At 35.8% G+C, this 27,140-nt stretch overlaps 1 protein-coding gene across 3 annotated transcripts; it reads left to right on the forward strand.

The window, feature by feature from the left end:
- The first annotated feature begins 60 nt into the window (after window positions 1–60).
- LOC120772124 (zinc finger protein 423 homolog) lies at window positions 61–21,710 on the forward strand. 3 transcript variants are annotated; one of them, XM_040100537.1, is made up of 5 exons: window positions 61–112; window positions 9,560–10,086; window positions 17,751–17,893; window positions 18,031–20,370; window positions 20,428–21,710. In XM_040100537.1, exons 2-5 carry the CDS (start codon window positions 9,679–9,681, stop codon window positions 21,170–21,172), a joined length of 3,636 nt encoding a protein of 1,211 aa, XP_039956471.1. In that variant the 5' UTR covers window positions 61–112; window positions 9,560–9,678; the 3' UTR covers window positions 21,173–21,710. The 3 variants fall into 3 exon arrangements, with proteins under 3 accessions (XP_039956471.1, XP_039956470.1, XP_039956472.1); XM_040100536.1 differs by lacking the exon at window positions 61–112 and adding an exon at window positions 273–840; XM_040100538.1 differs by lacking the exons at window positions 61–112; window positions 20,428–21,710 and adding an exon at window positions 273–840 and having other exon boundaries at window positions 18,031–18,640; window positions 19,416–19,615.
- Window positions 21,711–27,140: the final 5,430 nt, after the last annotated feature.

A 27,140-nucleotide genomic window follows, 5' to 3' on the forward strand; every position in this document is an offset into this window, starting at 1 on the left:
GTACGACAGCAAATCGTGTTCGCTAACGCGTCTTGGCTGACGAACAACAAACTGAACCTGTATGATGCCGTTGTGTTTGTGAAATCAGGTTCTCGTCGGGCCCGTTAACGCTGTGAGTATCAACAAGCATTGGTTTCTCCTTTTAGTTTCTCTGCTGGGAAGATAACATACATAGGTGTTTGTCATCAGTGTATTTTTGCTCCCAATCCCATTGCGCCACCAGCAGTGGCTAAGCTACAACGCCACCAAACTCATCAGTTGTTGGCGAACGCTCGTGTATAATAGTTGTGTTCTAGTGTCAGTTCTTGTTCTTGTTTATGGTTTATATTTTCTAGTTGTAGCGTTTACTCATACCAAGCGTACAAATTAAAACTGTTTTACACATCACTTATTTATTTTTGAAATTATTAATCTTAGAGCGAATATCATGTTGATTGCTCAATTAACCCTTTGAGGACGTTGAATGTACATATGTACTTAGATATAAAAATACCATATGGAAATAGTTAAAGTCCAACGTAACACCTAACATCATATATTTAAAACAGTGGTAATCATGATTTCAGTCTGGGTTCGGTGTTCGCGTAATTAAGTTGTTTGATAAAAATAAGAGCAAATATTTATAAATTGAAGTCAAGTTGTAAGAATCACAGTTACATATATGATTTTGTTTAATTTTAAAATATACGTAAGTGAATATACATGTAACAGTAAAACATTAAAAATAGTGAACATATGACTCTAATATAATGGCTGTAAAGATGCTCTATCGAGGGCCAAGTTCAAGACTTGAAAATTTAATTGAAAAGATACAGGCTACAAAGGAAATTGGAACTTCAGGTAAGCTTTCAGACATCGAATTTTATATGTAAATATACATAAATATGTGATTTAGATCTACTTAGATACAGTGAAAATCCGAATATGCCGCCACTAGGACAAGCGAAAATGTCTGATTCTCTAGAAGGCACAATTTTTGATATTTATTCTTTTCTTACCATTTTGCATGTATTTTTTAGTTTGGTACATAGTTAGCACATAGAGTGGTTGCGAATTTGTACTTTATGGATAATTTTGTGATTTTAGCCTGGAGAAAAGTTTCGACTTTAAAATTTACAAACTGTTTGAAAGATTAGCTTTATTGAAAATGATTTGAAAGATGCATTTGTTTCATAAGAATTTAATGTATCTTAACCAACATTGAATTATGTTAGAATCAAAATTTAATATTTGTCAACAAGTAATAAACATATTTCATGGAAATATAAAATATAACTAGAAATTAAAATAAACTCACCAAAAAAATAAAATTTATAAAAAAACCAAAAATTTTATAATTTCAGTATATTGTTCAACTCTTGATCAACTCGCTTTAAAATTATATTTCAAAGTGAGGGAGAAATGAACAATTTCATAGATCTTCAGAACCCTTTAAAATTCTCTAAATTATTTTTAAGCAAAACTCGATTAGCATCTTTTTAAACAAATTTTTCGAATTAAAAAAATATTGTTTACAATTTATTTAAATGGGAAACTTTGAATGCTTATCGACAATTTTGATACTTAATCTAAAAACTATGCCTTGGAATGATAATTTTTACTCTGTAACGTTAATAAACATTCATATGTAAATGGCATGATTAGAACGGAAAACACTTTATTAATCTACATTTATAAGTAATGACTGCTTTTTTCGCATCTAAACTTTGATACTTTAGATCCAATCATTTCAATTACATTTGGTCTCAATGAAATTTCAAATTCCAAGAATTATTGCTGATTCTGAGGCATATCTTCAGCTGTTATGTACTGAACACATAGAGAGCGACAGACTTTAAGAGACATCTGCCAAATATTAAAATACACACGTTCTTATGGAGTCGTGCAGCTGTTTTAATAACACCCGGATTTCAACTTTCCTCTTTCTTACAACCGTTAGGTGAATAAAACTATAATACTCTGTAGCAACAGGTTGCAAGAGTATAAAAATGAAAATAATAAAATGTCAGACGTACAAGGCTGTGTACAGTTACGCTTTACATAACTTCAAGAATGACTTTGAAACATTTTCTCAGCTCTTGATAAACTTCTGTAGCTCAAGAAAACGTGTTATTGAAAAAGGGTGTACCTACTACTTTAAACAAAAAAAAATAGATGTACTATATTATGAGTTCCGGAGAATTCTATAGTACTTTCACAAGGCGCCAAATATTACGGTGATTTTAACAATTTCTCTTAACGTGGCCTGACACATATTTAAAAATCCTACAGTTTGTAAATTTTTTTAAACTGAGTACTTTAATATAATATTTCCTGAAAAACTTTCGTAATATAAAACTAAAAAAGTGAGAAAGGGCTAAGTTAGGATGTAACTGAACAGTTTTTACTCTCGCAATTTTTAAGTTTCACAACTTTATATTAAAAACTGTTGAGTAAGAATTCAATCTTCTTTGCTCGACCTTATTTATAAGTATAAGTATGTACATTATAAGTCGTAGACTCAATTATTTTTATTACAACATTTTACTTCGGGACCGAAATACTTATTTTAAAATTAACATATGTAATTAGGTCCCCTTCATAATAATCACCCCAGTAACTTTTTGTGATCCTGTTTAGCTCCTCCTTCGGTACAGTTTTTATCTCCTCAATCATAGCGTAGCGTCGTCATTCATGGGTCTCTTCAGTTTTGGGACAAAACAAAACAAGCCACTGTTAGCCTGATCTGAGGAATCCTGTGACTGCGGCACTATTAATAGATACTATCATGGTGCAAAAACCAGTTTTTGTTCTTCCACAAATACATACATATGTTCGTTTGTGGTGGATTACTTTGCGCAAATTACGTATAACTTGCTGTTCGTATTCTCCATTGACCGTACGACCCTTTTGTAAGAACTCATGAAGCACGACGCCCTTGCAGTCCAAGAAAACTCTTAGGAAAACCTTTACATTCCATTGGATTGAGCTTTGGTTTCCACGTCTTAACAATAAACTACTGACTCGACGCGGACTGAGTCCAACATCACTTGAGCCATTTTGGCACAAAAAGCGAATACGAACCAAAACGAGTCCAAGCAAAACAGCTGTTAAAAATTAACTAAACGTTTAAAATACCAACATAACGAAACAACACAATCGAACATTTAATACATGTAGCTCAGAAAAACTCAAATTTCGCGTTATTTTTTGTACAAATCACTATACACTATACCACATTTATATTAAAAAATCTTCTTAATTCCATTAAGATATCATAAAAAATAAATTAAGTTGTAGTATCTGCAATATACATACATATATGTTTTCATATATACACAATATTTACAATACTTAATTTACCTCAGACCTCTTACTTATTGACCGATATGTACGATGTTTATTTAACTGGAAGTTTTAAATTCGTGTAGTAGGTATTCGCCATTTTGAAAAGTGAAAAGTGAACAGTGTTATTAGAATAGGAATTATTGTTTTTTTTCTTAATTTTCAACTTAGTTAAAACACTTTATATAATTATAATAAACGTGTTTTTGTGGGTGTGCCAAGAGTCTATGATGACATTTGACGTTCCCTTTGATTTTCATTTATGTCGGTTTATTGGGAAGTTTATATCGTTTAATCGACCGGTAGTTCCATCGGTCTTTATACTCAGGGCTGGAAGTGTTCGAAAATGGATAACAAAACCCAATAAATTAAAGTAAATTATGAAACTTAAAAAAATTCAAATAGCCAGCTGGCGTCTAACATTTGTTGCTATCCAACTAATTACGAGTATTATCGATTTCGGTTTGTTTAAACCAACAATTTGTACTTTCATCACTTAAATTTTAGAGAATTACTAACTGTCAGTAATAATCTCTTCAGTCGTACGTATTATTTCATAAAAGGGGAAGCATGTATAATAAAATAATGATAAGGAAAAGTATTGATGAGATGCTACCGACGAAAGCACATAACAGCTAATTTGTATTTCAAGTGTCGGCACAGGCAATTACATCCTCTTTAAGTGATATTAACTCACGCAACGAACAGCCATAAGTGAATACGTAGTATGTATGTATCTATGTAGACAAAGTATGCTATGTATATTTGTGTGTGCTACACGCTTGTAAGTATAAATTGTATGATCCATCATACTAAAGATAATACAGTTCTCTAATATTTATCTAACTGCTTGTGTTGTATGTTATGTTATATACATACATATATGTGTATTTATAATGTTTGATTGTATTTTTCTAAATTAATTCTTAAGGCTCAGATAGTCTGACATAAACCACCAATATCGAATGTATCTGTGATAAACATAGCAAAGCATATTATCAGCGCGTACAATATGTATGTGTATTATATATCTGTATATAGAAGGGTATTTTAATTAAATTAACTTCGTGATGTGTCTCCCGTATGATTCGTTGAAATTAGATTTCCGGTGTTTTTAGCGCCTTTTAACGAAAGCTTAATAATTAATACAGCGTTAGTTAATAAGGATGTGAGTGACACCCACGCATATGCATGTATGTGTGTAGATACTGGCAATTAATCGCGTGGGCTGTGCAGTTATTAAATGCGCTTTTAAAGCAATTAGCTCGATTAAGCTATTAAAGTTCTCGAAATATTCCTAAGCCCATATGTGATCATTAAGACATTATATTTTTGCTTTAATTATTCCTGCGCTTACAAATGTTGTGTAATCCTCTTGAAAAATATAATTTATTCAATATAAGTTCCATAAAATTATATAACAAAGTTAGTTAGTTCTTAAAAAGATAATTTCTTGACACAAAAATATATTACAAAGTTAGTGCTATATAAGCTGTACTCGATTCCCAATCTTTAGAAACATTAGATCGGGGCAAAAAACATTTTATAATCGCCTTGGCCTAGAACAGCGTCAATGCCAGTTGTCTTCTATAAAAAATATATTTTAACTAATTAAAATAAACACTTTTTGTTTACTGTTTTTGATACAAATACACATTTGTGCTATCTAAAACCTTGTCTATAGTAAAACGTGTAAACAAAAAAATTGATAGCATTGAAGAAAACACTTATACCATTTTGATAACTTTTGATCTTTTGTTCTGAATTCAATACCTACGCTACCTTTTTTGCAATAATTAAGAGCCATTTTAGATGGCATTTATTTATTTTACAAAACTGAGGTACACAGACGCATTTAGAAATTCCAACACAACACAACACAAATTTTTTCTTGTCGTTGTACGATCCAATGAGGGGACACGGACAATATTTTGTCCAAATTATCTCTGATGAAGGAACAAGACTTTATAAAATTATAATATATTATATTATATCCAATATTAAAAGTTCAGTTAATTTGACGAAATCTTGAAGATCTTACCATATATTAGGTTTATAGGAGTATTAACCCGATTTGATCTTTTTTGCCAATAATACTTGCAGTTAAATGGCCACAGACTAATAAAATGCTCTCAAGGTTTCATAAAGGTTCTTCACATATTGAATAAAGCCAACCGGGTGTTCGAAAATCCTGACATTAGTCAAAGATAGGCTAGGTCAAGTTCTCGCCTAATGGTATGCCTTTTTGGCCCAAAGATACTCTGTTTTGAGTAAAACACAATTTTATTGAGATAACTAACAATTTGATTAATATTAGGGTGCTAAAAGATATATTGATTCAACCCATTTTAGACATACAAGTACATATGTACATTCTATTATCAGGAAAGAATTTTCTCCGAATTACAATTATATATCTCACACATTGACCAATATTTTATTTAAAAAGTTAATTATAGGTACAGTAAATTAGGTACCTAGGGGCTTGGTGCGATTTGCACAGTTTGAGGTGGCATATTTCAAAGGCAATATACGCTCAAAGTTTTATCTCGTTATATTATTTTTTCTGGGTTTGTATACTGGGAAGTCAAAGAATCAAAAGAAATTTAAAACGTTGATAAAGAAAGTACATACTTATGTAGGTGTGGTTGTTTTCTGATTTCACCCATTTTCACAATGTAACATAAAAATGAAAGATGAATGTGACGAACTGAATTTGTTTGAAATAGGTAGTCCGCCCATCCTCCAACTTTGATCCTGGCTTCTTTAAAGTCCTCTCATACTAACTCGGTGATACAATTTTATGTCTTATATGGGAAGTGAGCAGGATTGTAATCCGATTTCAACCGTTTTTAAACTATCGGTAGGTGTTCTTATAAAATTTACGATACACAAATTTGGTTATTGTAGCTATAGTGGCTTTCATTGGTACTGTTTGTTACGTGGCGTGTCCCAAACCCAGCCCACAACCCTGTGGAAGGGAGGTTTCGCCTTCTCACTTTAGCTCGCCAATCGGATGTTAGGCTACCCAGAACCACTCCCCCACCGGAAGTCGTGAGCTGCTTGGGCCATATGTAAAAGAATCGTTTCTGGCCACTCCCAAGTGAATGGCGATCAGAGAATTTTCGTCACATCCGTGAACATCTACACATGACTCCATCCTCCCGAAATATGGTTAAGAAAAGTCATCAAGCTACCTGGCTGTCTCCGGATCGAAAAACCACCAACCAGATCGATCATGTTGTGATAAACGGAAGACACGTCCCCAGTGTTTTAGATGTGCGTGCGCTCTGCTACCTTGTTGCAGCCAAGATTCGCCCCCGCCTCTGTGCAGCAAAAAACGCACGTCAACAAACACAAGGAAGGTTCGACGTCAAGTATTAACACAACAGACAGCCGAACGATTTTCTATTCGGCTTACACTTCTGCTCTGGAGCAGATGTTCCATTGCCCGACCATGAAGAAGTTCGAATAGCAATTGCCCGTCTGAAGAACAACAAAGCGGCGGGGGCCGATGGATATCCGGCCGAGCTATTCGAAAACGGCGGCGAAGAACTGTTAAGGAGCATGCATCAGCTTCTTTGTAAAATATGGTAGGACGAAAGCATGCCCAACGATTGGAATTTAAGTGTGCTCTGTCCAATCCACAAAAAGGGAGTAGGATAAGCATCCTCAACATCGCGCATAAGTTCCTATCGAGCGTATTGTGTGAATGATTAAAGCCTACCGTCAACAAACTGATTGGACCTCATCAGTGTGGCTTTAGACCTGTAAAATCAACAACCGACCAGATATTCACCATGCGCCAACACTTGGAAAAAAAAACCGTGAAAGGAGAATTGACACACACCACCTCTTCGTCGATTTCAAAACAGCTTCCGACAGCACGAAAAGGAGCAGCCTTTATGCCGCGATGTCTGAATTTGATAACCCCGCAAAACTAATACGGCTGAGTTTAAGCAAAAAAGCTTCGTCAGGATCGGGAAGGACCTCTCCGAGCCATTCTATACCAAACGAGGTTTCAGACAAGGCGATACCCTATCGATCTGCTGCTGGAGAAAATAATTCGAGCTGCAGAACTTAAACGAGCAGGTATATTGATTCGCGTTGGCCACGGCAAATATCGCATTCGATTGAACGATGAGCTGTATGAGATATACGATGACATTGACATAGTTCAGCGAATTAAAAGACAGCGGCTACGCTGGCTAGGTCATGTTGTCCGAATGGACGAAAACACTCCAGCTCTGAAAGTATTCGACGCAGTACCCGCCGGGAGAAGATGAGGAAGAAGAAGACTTCCACTCCGTTGGAAGGACCAGGTGGAGAAGAACCTCGCTTTGCTTGGAATATCCAATTGGTGTCACGTAGCGAAAAGAAGAAACAACTGGAGCGCTGTTGTTAACTCGGCTATAATCGCGTAAGCGGTGTCGACTCCAGTAAAGAAGAAGAAGCTACAGTGGTTTAAGATATATGGACATTACACTTATTGGAGGACGGGGCTACGTCCACTTTTTCCTGCTGATTTTACTCCATATGATTGATGATGGTATATGAGGTACCTTAATGAATCTCAATTAATGAGTTTGTGGCATGTTAATAGTAAGTAGTATTGGTAAAAATAAATAAAATTGTGTCAATACCATCCTAAGTCCTGTATTCTACATATGAATAGTGTCACGATTTTAGTTTTTCTAACAAACATTATGTCGAATATGTTTGTCGGTGTATGAGTTTTGTATATATATATGTATATATATACCGGCTAGAGTTATGTTATTTTTGTTCAGTATTGTTTGTAATTTGATCATGGAAAGGCTTTCGCCTGTTGGGATCTTAAATTGAAAGCGTACAAAATACAGCATGTTCAAGAACCGAAGCCGCGCGACCTTCCCAAGCGACATCGCTTTCAAGAAGGTTCGACGTTTTCGAGACAAATTTTGTTCAGCGATAAGGCCCGTTTCTGGCTCAATGCGTATTTAAAAAAGCAAAATTACCGCAATTGGGACGCAGAGCAATCTGAAGATATTCATGACCTGCCATTTCCTGACCGGTGGAATCATCGGTCCATATTTCTTCTATTTGAAGCCTGAAATGGATGCTCGTGATCTCGCCGATATTTGGTTTCAACAGGACGGTGCCACTTCGATCATGTGATATCACACTGTTAGTATTTTTCCTGTGGGGATATTTAAAGTATTAAGTCTATGCGGACAATCCCGCATCGATTCAGACCTTGGAGCAAAACATCACGTGTGTCATTCACCAGTTCGGAATGCTCTAACGAATCGAAAATTGGACTCAACTAATGAACCATCAGAGACGTAGCCGCGGCCAACATTTGAAAGCAATTATCTTCAAAAAACAAATGCCAAAGAATGTTCTTTCGAATGATAATAAACATTCCCCAATAAATTGAAGTTTCTGTGTTTTTTTTTAAACTTTGAGCACCTCCAAATGGATCACCCCTTATATATATTTATGTATACATATATATATAATCGCTTGGATTACGATCCTCTGGTTAACGTTTTGCACCTTAAGGTATTTCCCTAGCTTTGATTGTAATAGTAAAAACTGTTCGGTTGCATAAAAACATAGCCGTTTCTTACTTGTTATTGATGTCGTTATCGTATGGCTACGTACAAATATACAATTTTGGGTCACCTCTAGTGAGAGGAGTTGAGTTATTTTTCATTTTGGTAAATCGTTGCGTGCATATTTGTTCAATTTAAGAATACGATATAAGTAAAGTGGTACACATTCATATACTATATACTTATTTGCCTTTTTCTAAAAATCCGTTGTAAACTCATGATTTTTGACATGATTTGCGACTAAGGTATTACACATGTATATATCACTGTATAGACGATGTGCCGATGATCCGAGTTCGCCCACAGGCAATACTAAGATTCTCAATGTTCGAAAGTTCCAGCTTCCATAGACAAATGAACATACGAACAATAGGAATTTAATTCACCTCGTCATCTTGATATGAATGTACATATAATATAATAATATATATCGATTAATTCTAAGTGTTACAAGTAATAGGTAGATGAATTATTATATTCTTTATATCATGTTACGAGAGTTTAAAACTTAATTAATAAATAAATCACCCGTTGTATTTGTTAAGTGGAGTGTAATACAGTGTAATGTTAATATTCACTAAAAATATGTACATTTTTGCAAATTTGATATCGAAATGTTTGATATTTTTTATTTGCAGATATATACTCAACGCAAACATCCTCAAACTATTCACCGTCTGTGTCGGATGGCACCTTAACACCAAATTCATTACAAAATCTTGAACACATAACGCCACATCTTGCACATCTACAAACCATGCAATACTTTCCGCAGCAGCGTTCAGACGGAGGTGTTAAACAAAACGAAAGTCAAAGTAAACGAGTTAATATTGACGGAAACGAAATGGGAGGTAATGAAGATGCCAAACCAGCAGAAAAAAGTTCTGCGGAGACACTTAACACGGCTAAACTTGAAGAAGGCAATGTTAACTCGAATATTCAACACAAACGACAAGTGCGCCTTCATCGCCAGCACCTTTACCACCATGGAGAGTATCACACTGCGAAGCTTGTTACAAAACTGAGAAAAATCGAAAGAGTCGCGACAAAGTTTGATAAGTTGACAGGAGATGGCATTAAGGGAAGCAACGTTGATGGGTCTTATCAATGTCAGTTCTGTGAAAAATCATTTCCGCGGCTTGGTTATTTAAAAAAACACGAACAGGTGAGACTCAATAAGAAAGGGGTGATAATATATTTTTTAATATATGAAAAATTAAATTTTTTAATTTTTGTTCATTTGGATTTATTTATACTATATGTTTATATCCATTTAGTTATGTATAAGATGAGTAAAAGATTAGGAATAAATTTCTTATTAATTATGGCTATATGGTACGTTATTTCCTAAACCAGCTTAACGTATGCAATAAAAATATAAAATATTTTGATTTAAGAAATGTATTTTTGGTAAATCACTTACGACTCTTGTTAATTATATTTGAATATTTGATTACATTGCGTGTAAGTTAGGAAGCAAACAAAGTATCCTTAATGGATGAAAACTAATATTGAGAAGTATCAACGATCCTGTATTTTCCTCAAACATAAACTTGTTGGAAATATTTTAATGTTTCATGTAGAAACAATAATATTTTTAAACAAATTTCTTGGCAAATTTAAAAAACCATTAATGATAATAAAAATTTCATTGCTAAAAGAGAAGGAGTATTATTGGTACTTTGGCAGATAATAAAACTTAATCTGTTACTAATATTAAATAATTACTTTATATTAAAGAATGTTGCGAAAGAATTGAACATACATTTAAAATAATACATTATTCGGCGAAAGAGTGCAGTGATTGTTTGTTATTTTATAAACTATATTATAGGTCGTAGACTCACTTAGTCTTGATATCTGGAATATTGGTACTAAAACGAACTTAGTAAACTCAAATGAGATATATGTGATACATATAAACTCAACCAAAGAGACTAAATTTAAAATACTGAGTATATGAAGAAAAATTCGATCAGTGAGACGGATATCATTATATGAGGTATAAGATCTTGGTGATCCACTTTTCATCTCCTATTACCATTCGCTTCAGAAATGATTCGATTTCATTTCGTTTCAGCAGACTTTTCTTCGACTTTTTCAACGACCAGGGTGAGGTGCATCTTTCACATCGAAATTTCCAGAACGGAAAGAAGAGAACTATTGTTCACAAATTTCATTGGTATCTTGCGCGGCATTCTTCCCTTTATTAATAAAAAATTTCAATATAAAGCGAATTTCTTCATTATTTTCACTCATTTTTGAACAGCTGTAATATTTTTTTCAACTTTGCCGAATTTAATTTTTTTAGTTAAATGAAGTCTAAAATTTCATCTTTCCTACACTATAAGGTATGACACAATGTGATTGGTAGCACTGGAGATATACGACAGCAACGACATCTATTGACGATATACAATATAGACTTTTTCGACTATCCAATATTCGTCCTGAACGAATTTGGTCGATTTAACTTTTTTGGTTTGTGAGATATGTATATTAAACCCATTAAGGTTTGACCCCTCCGGTCACAACTACTTTTTGTACTAAATAAGAGCTTTATGTCATATTGTGAAGCTTAGTTACGGCACTTCATAAGATTTCGTTTACTGGCATTTTGTGGGCGTGGTAGCCTTCAGATTACGCTCATGAGTCTCCTTTGGGTGCCAATGTACCAAGTTTCAAATCTTACTAAAGTTAGCAAATAAACGGATAGACAGTCACTCGGAATTAGACTTATCCCATCATCCTGATCATATTTATATATAAAAAGTACGTGTCACGTTGTTTTCCCGCGATGAACTCCTAAGCTACTGAACCGATTTTAGTAAAATTTAGCACACTGTGTCCAGTTCGAACCAACTTAGAAGATATGATAGTTAAAACAATTCATAAATAAAGAATAAAGTGAAAGCTTTCTTAAATGGACGCCCTATTAACCATACGCATTGTTGATGTTTATTAAGTACTGTCTATTATGCGTACAACTCTATTAACTAAACAGAAACGCTGGTAACCAGATATTGAGAAAGCACCCTTAAATTTGTTATTTTTTCCAATGAAATTTATTTGTATGAACATATTTAAAATTAAACCTTGAGTACAATCCCTTGGATTCTTATACCGACAAAAACGTTTTCGGCTTTTTACATAAATAACAACGCGTGGCCGGATCCCCTAGTTTATATACATACACACTTATATAGTTGAATTCATGCCTATCTCAATTAGTTTTTGCTATTACAAACAACCGTTAGGTGAACAAAACTTTTTTGCAACATGTTACGAGAGTATAAAAGCAATATCAAAATAATTAGTTCAAGTCAGAAATTTTTTATAGTAAGTAAACAAGAAAACCGAACGCATTTATTATATATAGCATTATAGTAATTTCAATACATTATCCATGAAGTCCCAAATTTAAACTTACCAGAAATCGATTTTTCACACACACTCTCAATTTTATTAAGATAACTCACATATTGGCCGATAATATGCGGTATAAATTCACCCGGAAGTTCGAAAATCTTTATTTTAGGTATATGGGGGCTAAGGCAAGTATTGACCCCTTCAACCCACATGTAGCACACAGACGTACTACTATCAGGAAAGGATTCTCTCTGAATTTTAATTATGTGTCTAAAAATTGACCAATATTTTCGTAAAAAGTCAACTACAAGTATAGGCAGTTCAGTACCTAGGGGCTTGAACAGTTTTAGTTGGATTTTTTTTTTCAAAAGTATTTTATTTATTGGATCTGCTTTTTCTTAAAGCCTAACAATAAGTTATAAAATCTTAAATCTATTTAAAAACTAGACAGGCTCAAGCAAGTGATTGACTTGTTTTGGTGATACGTCGCTCTTTAATACGCAGGCATATCTCTTCTTTTAAATTGTTTGATCGCAAAAATGTACCAAGGCACTAACCAAAGGATTTGGGTGATCTCGGAGTTTAGATATATATTTAGTTCTGCTATCTTCTACTTCTTTCTTTACCATAGGAATACCAAGGTCTTTATGGATATTTTCGTTACGCATGTACCATGGTGAACGCGTGATTGTTCTAAGCATTTTTGATTGGAACCTTTGTATTAGATCAATATTAGTTGCACAGGTCGTACCCAACAGTTGAATGCCATACATCCAAATCGGCTTTATGACCGCATTATATAAAAGCACTTTGTTGTCTACAGTGGCATAGCTACAACTTCAGGCGCCCGGGGCCAAGGATGTTCTGCTGCCCCCTTTATCTACCTACCTAAATATCTTCGATATTAAGTATATAAAATTTAGGAAGGCCACGCAAATTCTGAAGTTCCAAAATTCTCACAATACGGTTTTGAAAATACGGTTTTGAAAAATTTACAAGACATCTTATTAAAAGCCATAAAAAACCCATTTTCGCCCTATATCTTGCACACTTTCGACACAATTTTCAGGAATTTTTGCCCGAATTAGAGTTTTAAAAAACAGCGAAGATCGTTTTGCCGCCCCCAAGACGTTGCGCCCGGGGCGACGGCCCCCTTCGCCCCTCCCCCCCTAGCTACGCCACTGCTTGTCTAGGCTAAGTTCGGAGTTTTTATTTAAAAGCCAATTTAAATTTGCAGCTCTGATCTTCATACATGCTATTTTACTAGAGATGTGTTTTCTTCACGTGAGCTTTCTATCTAGGTGAATACCAAAATATGTTACTTCATTCGCTTGGGGTACTAAATATTTGTTTATTTACTGCCGGGCACATCTTTGGTTCGTTAACCATTCTTCGACAGAACGTAAATGATCCGCTAATATTCTTGATGCTAAAATGTGGCATTTGCTACGGCTCACTATAGCTGTGTCGTCCTCAAAAGTTGAAGTTAATACATTATTAGCTGTTGGAAGAACTTCTGTATATATGATGTATAGTGTTGGGCCTAAAACACTGCCCTGGGGTACACCAGCCCTTATCTGTCGTTCATCAGATATGAAATCTCCCACTTTTGCCATAAACTTTCTATTTTTTAAATAAGACTCCAATGTTTTATACAATTCTAAAGGTAGAATTTATTTAATCTTATATAAAAGACCTTCGTGCCACACCTTATCAAACGCCTGAGCTACATCTAGAAATATTGCTGAACAGTACTCCCTGTGCTCAAATGCTTTCCTTATCTCGTTAGTAATTCTATTTACTTGCTCTATGGTGCCATGTTTCGCACGAAATCCGTATTGATGCATTGGTATTGTATTATTTTCATGGAGGAAAGGAGACATCTTTGATAGTAATACTTTTTCAAATACCTTTGAAAGACAGGATAGAAGACTGATTGGTCTGTATGAAGACGGCTGTGTTAAGTCTTTCCCAGGTTTATCTATCAAGATAATCTGCGACTTTTTCCATGAAATTGGATAGTATCCGAAACTAAGAATTGCATTGAAGAGCACCTTTGCAACAATAATTGGTAACTCAATTAGCATTTTTGGGGAAATTTTATCAAGTACATGACGCAGCTTTTTTGGATTAAGTTCTTTGATGAAACCAATAATTTCAGAAGGTGAAGTCTTAAAAGGCTCGGGCGACTCTTTAGCTGCGTTGGGTAAGATTGACAGCTTAAAGTTGTTCTTTGGCAAATTGGGTTGAAATACCCTTTCTAGGTGATTTGCAAAGCAATTAGCCTTTTCCGCGTCACTTCGAGCCCAATTTCCACCCAAGTCTCGTATAGGCATGTTGGAGTCAGTTGGTGGCTTCATTGACTTTTGGGCTTTCCAAAGGGAATTTTGCTTGTTTGAATTTGGACACAGCTTCTTTATATAATATACATTTCGGTGTTCAATTCTTCCTCACGTTTAAGGCGCTTTTTTAATTTACGTACAGCAGATTTTAATTGAAGTTGAGTGGAAGGGGAACGATTTATCTGCCAATAACGTCTTCCACGTCTTTTTTCATTTACAAACAATTCTATTTCTCTATTAGAGATTTTTCTGAAACCAAGCGGCTTATAGCTTTTGTTTGGTGTTGCTAAGACTTAGTTGGATTTGGACAATTTTTGGTCATAAAGTGGTATACTGTAAAATCATTATTCCTGCAAAGTTTTATCCCGTTATAATAATTGCTTTTGATTTGTACACTCGAATGGAAAGAATCAGATGGAATTTAAAATTGTATTCTAAGGAAAGTAGGCGTTGCTGTAGTCCGATTGTAACATTAAAATGGCAGAGGACTGCCACATACCAAATTGGTAGAAATCGGTCCAGCGGGTCCTGTGATATGTGATTTTACCTAAAAATCGAAGGACCACGCCCATTTAATATATTGACACCCGCTTGTTTAAAATCGTCTCATAGCACCTCGGGGGTTAAATTAAACGTCTCTAGCGCATTTAAGCTTTAGTGAGGAGTTGACGAGGTTATTATCCGATTTTATCTGTATTAGAAGGGAGGCCACGCCCATTTTGTGCCCACAGGTGCCCCTTGCTACTGTGATCCCTTGTGCCAAGTTATGGCATTTTATACGTTTTCGATGAATGGCGCTTTGTGGGAGTGGCAGTCATTTGCGAACTCGTATTTTATTTGCAAACGAACGCGCGTACCCAGTTTCATCAAGGTATCCCAATTTTTACAGCTTGCACGCACGGACGGACGGCCGAACAAAGAGACAGTCTCGCAAATTTCTACTCGTCTCGTCATCTTCATTATTTATATATATGAATGTATAATATGTATATGTATGTATGAAACTATTATTAAGCGATCATCTCAGCTTCTGTATAAACTCGTTTCGATGTTACCAACAGCGTTGTCAATGGTATAAAAAAGCAATTGGGTTCAACCGCAAAAACACCATTTCATGGTGCCACAGTTATGCTGAAACGACAGCAATAAAGTGTGCGAGATTCTTATCATTTGTAAATTTTTGCACTGTCAAGTTTTGATATACTTCATCAGTTACTTGTTTGTCTTGACTAGCCGACAGCACCTCCGTTGCTACTACCATTTGTCTTACGATATTTTCTGTATTTATGTACATGTCTTGATGATTTGGTGAGCAGTTTAAAAAACCATAACCAACACGATAACTTGTTCATGTGGTGCAATATGCGTTATGAATCTGCATACAAATTGGCTCATTTTACGAGTTCGTAAGGCGTTCTCAGTGTCAGCGTCAACGTCGGCTGGTACCATCACTGTTCAAAGCAAAAATGCCGCTAAAAAGGCTGAAACTATGATTCACCATGTACATACATACGAAATTTAAATGTGTATGTATGTGTTTCTGTGGTGTATTTAAACTTAGTTTCGTTTAGTTTTAGATGCATACTAAAGTATTAGTATAAGGCTATGGAAGTTGGGGTGAAAAATTTATTAAGATGTAAACAAATTTATATCTTGTTATGCCAGTTGGAACGTAACATTCTGACAATTGAAGTTTAAAACGAACACAATTACGACATTTAAAGTTGTTGCAAAAAATATTAATGAAACGAGAAAAAAATTATTACATTGAAAATTTGAGAACAGAGGATGTTGCTTAGCCCGCTACTACGCATTTGATATATGCACATACATAACCTAGGCATTTATATGCTATCAAAATTTTACCTAGCTCTTGAATTAAGATCAGATTTATCATGACGATATATTAAAATTTTACTTTTATCTGTCATAATTACAAATTTTCTACCATTTGCTCACAACTTAAATATTAATGATTGTAATTAATTTAATAAAAGATTTGAATCAATATATGAATTTTCAATAAAGCCGTACCCAGCCTTCAATGCATTTTATTCGATAATTATAATTGCCACCATACTTTCTTAAAATTTCTTACGGCCTTTCTCGTTCGTTCGAGATTTTCATCATTAATTATGGTCTCTAATTTTTTTCGTTTAATGAGTAAATCACAAAATTGCTATTTTTGCTTATAAAAAAGCGGCAGATTTTATTATTTTTAAAGTAATAACGCGACTAACTTTCTTATTTCAATAAAAAAATAAAAGAAAACATTAATTTCAATTATAGTATAAATAAAATTAAGAAAATGAAAAATATAATTTTTTCATCGCTTGTCAGTCTCTTACATTTCGAGCTCATTTTGTAAAGCATACTAATTTTCAAATTACTTAGTATAAGCCCTGAATGAGTTTTGTTTATAATTTTTAATATTTTTGTTAAATAGCATGCCACTAACTTAATTCTAAATAAAAAAATTTAAATCGCAAAAAATACCGCTATAAAGTGTTGACAATATGCGCAACAGTTGAAAACTTTGAATTGTATGATGTGCGTGGCCACAGGTGTAACACGAAGATCGCCCATATATCATGATACCCGCAATTTTATTTATAAATTCTGTGAATTTCTTTGATAAAAAACTTTGGGTATCTCTTTTTAAGCTCAGTAATTATTTCCTTTATTTAGTTTTTAGGGTATAACTAAAATATCTCCTTGTCTTATTTATATTTCATTATCATATCAATATTAATAGTTTCTTTTTATAATATTGGCATATTTTACTTATCCAGATACGCTCTTTGTTCAATTCGAATTCAGAATGGGAAATTCCCACTGGTTTTGATGACTACAAGATATTATATGATGCAAATTGTAAATAATAGCACAGTTTTAATAGTCTATTTGCATATACATATGTATGTATATGACAATATTTTAAAATTTACATTGCAGGTAAAAAGTAACAAAGTACAATTATTTTTTCAAATATCGTTGTTAATTAGTTATACGCTACTATAAATAATTTGCTAACATATATTTTAGGAATGCATAGTTAAACAAATGTTTTACTGTATACATAATAAATGTATGGATGTAATAAAATGTAATTTTTTAGAGTCATGCCGAACATCTACCTTTCAAATGTGAATATTGCGCTAGACTTTTCAAACATAAAAGGTCTAGAGATCGCCACACAAAGCTACATACTGGGGATCGACGATATCGTTGTCCACACTGCGAGGCAGCTTTCTCTCGAAGGTAATAAAGATGTATGTATGTAGTAAAGAATTTTCGTAGTTGAAATGGTCTAGTTTTCAACCTATGAAATTTTAACTTTATTTATATAAATGTTGAACTGCCGATAAGATTTTAATTATTAAAACTTTTAATTTTAGTGATCATCTAAAAATTCATATGAAAACCCACGATAATCAGAAACCGTTCCAATGCACGGTATGCAATCGTGGCTATAATACAGCTGCAGCATTAACTTCGCATATGCAAAACCACAAGAAACAAGCAACCATTTTATCGGCAGGGGGAAACCCTCAAGCTCTTAATTACAGTCCTCGATCAAGTGAATCGGTATCAAGTGGTGGAAGTTTACAAAAAAGGAGCTATGGCGCATCATTGATTACCGGTGATAGTAAAACAAATCGAGTGGACCATCCGAAACGACCCAGCACAGTCAATCTGCTGACGTGTAATTATTGCTCCAAGTCCAAGTTTATTTCTATTGAGCAGTTCAATGAACATATTAGCTCGAATCATAGCAATGAATTATTTTCCGTAAAGAAACCGGCTCCACAGCTTGCTATAAGTAACGCTATTTCGGATATAAACCCGTTCCAGCTGAGTTGTGAATATTGCACTAGAGAGTTTGGAAACCTTCCAGCTTTATTTCAACATATACGGATCGCACATGTCGATCGATTGACCAGTCCCAATTCATATTTTGAACATTTCAATCGTTTGGCTGCATGTGGTACTTTTAGTCCTCGTTTGGTAAGTGACAAAACAGTTGAAAGGGAACTCATCATGGTAAATGAGAGTAATATAAAGCTAGAGCCACTTTTACCTTCAGCAAACGTCCATGCTGAAAAACAAGAGGATGAGCCCACTGATCTTAGTCAAAATAATCGACGTTCATCAACTGCGCTCCCAATGCCAGAAGAGTCTCTCCAGCCAGATATGTTTTTTTGCAATCAATGTAATGCTGGATTACCAGATTTTGATACGTTTCGAAACCACTTAAAAACACATATAACGCAAGACTTAAACCTTATATGTCATCATTGTGGTTTGGCTCTACAAGAACAATCAGAACACGAACAGCATGTGATTTCACATTATTTAATAACAAGCTCTGAATATATTTGTGCAGGCAACAAGTGTGACAAATCTCATTCAAAACCGGAGGAACTTCAAGCTCACATGTTTGAGCAGCACGCAATCCCTATGTTCAAGTGTTCTGTGTGCTCCGAACTATTTGAGTCAAAAATGGCAATTCAGATGCATTTTGCTTGTACACATTCCATTGAAACTAAAATATTCCGTTGCTCAGCCTGTATGGAAATATTTCGATCTGAAATAGAGTTTAGTACGCACGTCAAATCACATCATCCTGGTCTTAATAGACCGATACCCAATTCCCTTCAATGCATGTTTTGCCGCACTATCTGTTCAAATGAATTAGAGATGCATTTTCATTTAGCTGCACATGCTCGCCAATTCCAGTGCCCTTCATGCCCGGAAACATTTCATGTAGAATTTCTTTTAGATCGACATATGCAAAATCATCACACAGACAATAATCGAGAAACATTGTCTTCGAACGGAACATACGAAGAAGTATCAACATCATCAAATATGCCGAGTCAAATGAACTCTCTTTATATGAATTCCTTAATAAACAAAGCCCCACAAATGCCTATTTCTTCGCAAAATAACAATACTAGCGTTCTTGACTACAATATTGCTTTTGCGGCACATCTTAATAAAAGCATTTTTCCTGGTTCCCATGAGGCTGCGACTACATTGACCAATGGCAAGTTTTACAATGCTTTGCAAGTGGATACAGATACCGTGAAACATCCCGATCTCATATACGGCCTTAGTCGACGGTATTTTGACACAAGCCGGACATTGATAGAGATGTATGCACAGCATAAAATAGAGAAACCAAAAAATGTGGAAAACTATTACAACAGACCGAAACAACATCATTTAAAATCTCAAACAGATTCAAACCGAATACGATCACCCGTAGAGTCAATAATTCCAACTTCCATTTCTTCGAACTCTTCAAAGGGTTATAGCTGTGATATTTGCGAACGTAATGATTTCCGATCAGAAGGAGAAGTTAATTCACATCGTAAAATCGTTCATAACATAAAAACGGGTGTTAGTCTACGCTGCGCTTATTGCTCAGGAAATTTTAAGTCACGCACTGAGTTGGAACATCACATGAGAACTTGTCATAATTCTACCGGTAAACACAAATGTCTCATTTGTGATGAAATTTTCCCCTCGCCAGCTATATTGGCAGAACACAAATTGCAACATTCCAAGGTTGGTCAATCCGGAAAATGTTCTCACTGCAGCAAACCATTGGACGATGTTGCAGCGTTTAAAGCACATCTCAGTGAGCACAACATTGAGAGTCAGCTTCCCATGCAATGTATCTGCTGCCGACAATCGCTTCACTCCGATTTTGAAATCAGTTTGCATGCTCAGTAATGAAACAGATAAATAATTTTGAAATATAAATTATAATAACATTTTATTTTTAGGTTCCATACTAAATCTTCCAACGTTCCAGAAAGTGTATGTGCCCTTTGCTTAGAGTCTATTCCGAACCCGATTAACGGAGAAGCAAAAGTTTGTGACAAATGCTGCCGGAAACACAAACTTGGCGCACATTTTAAAGGCCAAAGGTTACTTAATGTCCCTTATGAACCAAGTTCCGAAGCTTGCCGAAGCACATTGAAGGTTGAAAGTCGTTGTAATATCTGCAAATTGATTCTACCATGCACCCAAAAACTCCAAGAACATTTAGTCGAACACACATTTGCTGGTTGTGAAGAGCGAGGCTTTAATTGCTATATATGCTCTGCTGTGTTTACTGCTCCAAGTGGTTTGCTATCCCACATGCATGAGCATGGATTGCAGAGCAGGCCCTACGACTGTAATCTATGTAGCGAAAAGTTTTTTTTCCGAACGGAACTTGAGCATCATTTACTGAGCCATGAGAAGCGGGACCTGCTTGAGTCTAAAAATAAAGAAAAATGTGAGAACAAATTTTCGTTTCTTAAAGAAGTCGATAACTCTGCGTCCCATCTGACTGAAGTTAAAAGGGAAATACTTCCGGTTGATGATAAAATCATAGCAGGCGAAGAGGATGAGTATATCGAAATAGAAAAAGTTACTGATGTCCATCAGACATATAATAATGCAAAGCAAACTTTTGTCACACGTAAAGAAGGCTTACCAATGGAAGAATTAAACCAAAACTGTGCCGAAGAAAACCGTATTTAATTATTTATAGTTGTCTACTTTGATGCCTCTTAGAAAATATATAATATAATTATACATACATAAGTATGTGAATATACACAAAACTATTATTGTATGTCAACCATGTTAAATTATTCACATAAATTTGCAATTGATTGTTTCTTTTACGGTTCAGCGTTTTAGCACTTTTACAGTTATAAATTAGAACATATTGTTTCTGGTTTTTGTGATTTTATTATAAATAGCCAACACAAAACGCAAGATAATTTTCCACTAAACTAGAATAAGGCGGTTTTGTAGAATGTAATAAGTCAGATATAAGACACTTATAAATACGTATTCAGATTTCATTCTTTAAATATCATTTCAATGAATATTGTTGACATATTTAGTTTAATTGTAGAAAATTAATTTGATTATTAACCCAAAAATAATCCCGCTTACATAAATCTAGAAACAGTAAGCATGAACCTAAGGGGTAAATAGGATACCTATTATTATGTATTTATGAAACTTTTATCAAACGAGCAAATATACTATATGTAAAACAGTGTGACTATGAACTAATAAAAACTTGTTTTACTCTTCTGATAGCTGTTAAATACCATATATACATACATAGGTAAGTATGTATGAGGTTACAATTGCTTCGCAGCACCCCATATTTCACTTGAATCAGATAAGTACACACATATACACATTTTACATATGGCTATGTGATCTTCTCTGAGGAGTTAATCAGCGCAACGATTATTGTCGACGCTACCCTACGCATAAGTACTTATATACACACACTTCCATATGACCCCAAATGTAACGACCGGTTGACACATTTCAGACTGCACTTAACTCATATCTTCGCATAGCCGCTGTTTTCCCGTAGTGGTGCCAAAAACTTCTGAGATTTTCAGTTGTACTATATATTTATTGTTTATTACACCGAGCGAATTTCGAATTTGAGATCGTCTGTAATCAATTCAATCCAGAAAAACAGACTAAACCCCACGATTCAATAATTGTTTTGTTATTTGAAATATTAAATATATTCACCAAACTAATAGGATATAACAAATTGACCTAATTGCTGGGAGCACTCACCACTCGCGATGTTTACGCAAAATAAAATATATCTGAATGTTTCAAATTAAAAGTTTATTGTGTACGAATTATAAAAGGGATGTAAGTATTATAAAGCGATTATGCTATATTATTAGTATTATTATATAATTCGTCGATGCGGCGGGATAACCTTCGTCTTCTTCTTTGCTGGCGTAGACACCGCTTACGCGATTATAGCCGAGTTAACAACAGCGTGCCAGTCGTTTCTACTTTTCGCTACGTAGCGCCAATTGAATATTCCAAGCGAAGCCAGCTCCTTCTCCACTTGGTCCTTCCAACGGAACGGAGATCTTCCGCTTCCTCTGCTTCCCCCGGCGGGTATTGCGTCAAATACTTTCAGAGCTGGAGTGTTTTCGTCCATTCGGACAACATGACCTAGCCAGCGTAGCCGCTGTCTTTTAATTCGCTGAACTATGTCAATGTCGTCATATATCTTATAAAGCTCATCGTTCCATCGAATGCTATATTCGCCGTGGCCAACGCTCAAAGAGCCATAAATCTTTCGCAGAACTTTTCTCTCGAAAACTCGCAAGTTGTTGTCATCGTCCAAGCCTCTGCTCCATATAGCAGGAGGGGAATTATAAGTGATTTATAGAGTTTGGTTTTTGTTCGTCGAGAGAGTGTTTTGCTTCTCAATTGCCTACTTAGTCCGAAGTAGCACCTGTTGAAAAGAGTTATCCTGCGTTGGATTTCCGGGCTGAAATTGTTGGTGGTGTTTACGCTGGTTCCAAGATAGACGAAATTATTTACGACTTCAAAGTTATGACTGTCAACAGTGACGTGAGTGCCAAGTCGCGAGTGTGACGACTGTTTGTTTGATGACAGGAGATATTTCAACTTGCGGATGATCTTCTACTTCTGGTGGAAGGTCGTTCGCGGAGTGAATTAGAACGGGTGGGAGGAGATCTCTTGGAGATCGTTTATTCTTGGGGTTTAGGTGTAGGGGTTGACACATCGATGGATAAAACGGTGGCAATGCTGCTGAAAGGTAGATTGTCGCCGGTTCGTCCACCGATTGTCCGTGTGAATGGAGTCAGTATCAGATATGTGACGCAAGTCAAATATCTGGGACTGACTATGAGAGAAAGAATGTGTTTTACTCCACACTTGGTTAGGGTTAAGGAGCGCATACTGGCAGTCATAGGTAAAGTACGACGCATCTTGAGGAGTGATTGGGGTCTCGGGCGTCGTGCTGTCCGTACCATATACCATGGCTTGTTTGTGGCTTGTGCCACTTATGGAGCTGCTGTATGGTGAGAGACAGTAGTGGCGGTCTCGGGTCGTCAAAAACTCCTCTCGATGCAGCGTTGTATGATGCTTGCATGTCTGCCTGTATGTCGTACTGTTTCGACGGGGGTTTTGCATGTTTAGTTAGAAGCACCCCCTCTTGACCTGATTGTCATACAGCGTGCTGTTGCTTTCAGGTTAAGAAGGGGTTTGAGTGTTTCCTTGCTGCAGTGCGATTGGATCTCTGATGATGATGTGGAGAGGGAGCGATATCTAGGGAGCAAAAGGCTTCTAGATGATAGGGTTAGGTGTAGGTGGCAAGAACGTTGGGACAATTGTCCCAATGGCCGGGTGACGTATGAGTACATTGGGGATGTTGGGTTTGTCGCAGATAACCCAGACTTCAGTTTTTGTCTGAGTCTGGGTTTTTTGTTTACGGGGCATGGGCCTCTGAATGCATTTTTGCATCAGAGGTACCTATCTGATCGGTCCGGTTGTGTTTGTGGGGCGCGGGTAGAAGATTGGGTGCATGTTATTGCAGAATGCCCGATGTACTCTGACATTAGGGATTTGGGAGGTATGGGGATTAACTGGACAAATGGGCACTTAGATGTTAGTGGTGTGATCTCCACTAGTCGGAATACCGAATTATTAGGGTTGTATGCGCGTGAGGTATTTAAGCTGCGAAGGCGTTTAACTGTGAATTAGGGTTAGTTTTTAGTATGTGTGTTGTGTGTTGTGTTGGGTATTTTTTGTGTGTCAGTGGGGTCCAACCTCACCTTCTTAATTGGCCACCAGTCCAGAGCTGTATGGAAGCTCAACTGGTAGTAATTTCGGGTACGAGGTCTGACTGGAAACTTAATTCTGGTTCCACGGGGAGCAGGAGCCCTTGGAGGTAACTCCAACCTGCTCATGCGGATTGGCCCCTCGGGGAGTATCGTGGTGGTTGTGGTTTGTACCCAAATGCGGGTAGTACTGACTTTTTGTTGGTTCGATGTGGAGTTGCATTGCAACCGGGTGCCGGACCCAAAGCACGGCAGAGGTTTTTGGTGGGCCTCGAACCCCACCAAGGTGGTTAGTGTGTCCATGCCTGGTATTTTCAGGGCGCTGATCAACGCTTTGATTTGATCCGTTGTACTTTTGAGTACCGTGGAGTAAGGCTGTCGTGAGCAGGTGCCCACGTTAAACATTCCGGTTGGTTGTCAACAGTGACGTGAGAGCCAAGTCGCAAGTGCGTCGACTGTTTGTTTGATGACAGGAGATATTTCGTCTTGTCCAGTCTGGGGAAAGCAAAACTAACAGCGCTGGTGTTGAGGCCGATCATATCTATATCATCGGCATACGCCAGCTGCTGTACACTCTTATAAAAGATTGTACCTGCTCGATTAAGAACTATTTTCTCCAGCAGCAGATTGAAGAAGTCCCACGATAGGCGGCGGGATAAACAGCCGCTGTAAAAAGGCTATCTGTTCGAGGACAGATGTTTTAGCTCTTTGGGCGGTGGATACTTATAGTGGATTGGTATCTTACGTTTATTGATGTCGATGTGCATATACCGCTGCTTACCGGTGTATTGATGTGTGAGGTCGGTGTGTACTGCTTTTTCCTGATGTAGTGTCTTGTATGGTGTAGTTTTTATATAACAGGGCAGGAAGCTTAGCTCATTTACAGCGTATATTCAAACACGTATTCATCGGGAATAAGAAACAAAGTATAGACAAATAGTCGTACATAAGGACAATCAAGATTTTCAGCGAATTATTTTCCAAAAATCCTCCAATAGTCTACTATGCGACTACAAATTAAAAACAGTGCCCTTCGTCGTTAACTATGTATGTCCATATTTAACCGTTCGAATACTCCACGAATTGGCAGAAAATCCCAAGTCAGAATTTCCTCTAACAACCCTTAAAAACACGAACGTATTATCGCCAACATCTACTTGTACATCTATCGTATCGTCCTGTCTGAAAGTCTCAATCTTCCACAAGTAAACGAGTCACTAGCATAAGAAACATTTCCATTAAAAAAGATAACGGCTAAACACCCTAACAGTTTAAAAGACCTAAAGAACATATGTAAATTTCCTTAAATTCGAAAACGAAGTCAACATCGACATTATTCCCGATAACAAAACAACAAATTATATCCTCTGTAACAAAACTTTTATTCGCTAGGATGGCTGTCGCCAATTATGATGTAAGCGAAAATCCTAATATACATATAAGTTAGGGGTAGACGGAACCAACAGAGACGAACAAGTAAAACCTCTCCGTTTATCAAAATGGTCCCAATTCACAATATTTCACAGACATAACTTTCAAGAGTAACGTTCTTATGATATTTAATAATGGCAGGAGATTATACAGTAAGGATTATTTTTGTATTGCAGATGTTTGAAGTGGTACAAGTAATATATGCAAAATAAGCCGGAAGATCGAAAATTTGTATATGTATTAGATGTAAGGGAGCCAAGGCTATTATTGATCCGATTGAACCCATTTTTGGCATACAGATATATTATTATTAGAAATGAATGCCTTTCGAATTTCTATAGTAAAAGGTTCGCAAAAGGAATGGGATCCACATATTCTTTTTCTGGGGGCTTCATGATAAAAAAGTTTTCCAAACAAAAACTATAACAGCATATACATAGCTGTAGTAGATAGTAATCCGATCTAAACAACTTCTTCGGAGATTGATATCTCGTTAAATGAAAAAGTTGTCCGTACAATCACTTATTCCGATCATTCAGGTAGTGCCGTAATGGTTCGACGTTAAGAACAAATAAGCAGCAGCCAGCTTCTTGGGGAGAAAAGTGCGTGTGCAATTTTGCAGGTTGATGCCTAAAAAACTGTGGGACTAGTTCACGAACTTTACAAAAATGGAGATGCATCAAGCTAGGTATTACCTGAAAAAAGTAAATGACTACGTAAATAGCTTTACCAACATATTGCGGTTAAATTATCCAAATTGGCATCTTTACTAGTTCAAAATACTTTTTGGCTTGTATTGCCTAATTTTTGCGAATTTCGAGACCTGGTATAAATAGCACAATAGTGGACGTCAAACCAATTACTACAAAAATCCAAAATATTTTCACCTACAAAACCATCTACATCTGTGATATACGACTACCTGCCGGTCACAGGACTTTGTCGTTTTTAGAGCTCGTATTTAAAAGTCAAATATTCCGAAAGTGTTATTTTAGGAGATTTGATTTATCACGCAAAGAATTTATTGAACTATTTCCGGTGGTATGAAAATTATGTATACCAGTTATTTGCAAAATGTTCCTTCATTTTGTGGGCTCTGGTATTACATATATATTTTCTAAAAACAATATTATATTATAGGAATTAAACCTTAAACTAGTTATCGAGACTAGTAGCCATCTCGTCCAGAACTGAAACCTTTTTCAAACAATGTTTATGAAGTGGATTGGCAAAGGAGCGGTTACAGCTTTATCTAACTTCCATGATCCGAATAAAATTATCAAGGTGAATCAACTCCAAGGGGATGGTTCACTAAAAGAAATCGATAATCTGGAAATTATACAGGTTTAATTAATAATAAGAATATAAATACTACGAACTCAATAGGAAAGGCCGCAAATGGGGGCAGTTCCTTGATGTTGCAGATG

The sequence above is a fragment of the Bactrocera tryoni genome, chromosome 3, assembly GCF_016617805.1.
Source record: "Bactrocera tryoni isolate S06 chromosome 3, CSIRO_BtryS06_freeze2, whole genome shotgun sequence".
NCBI lineage: Eukaryota > Metazoa > Arthropoda > Insecta > Diptera > Tephritidae > Bactrocera > Bactrocera tryoni.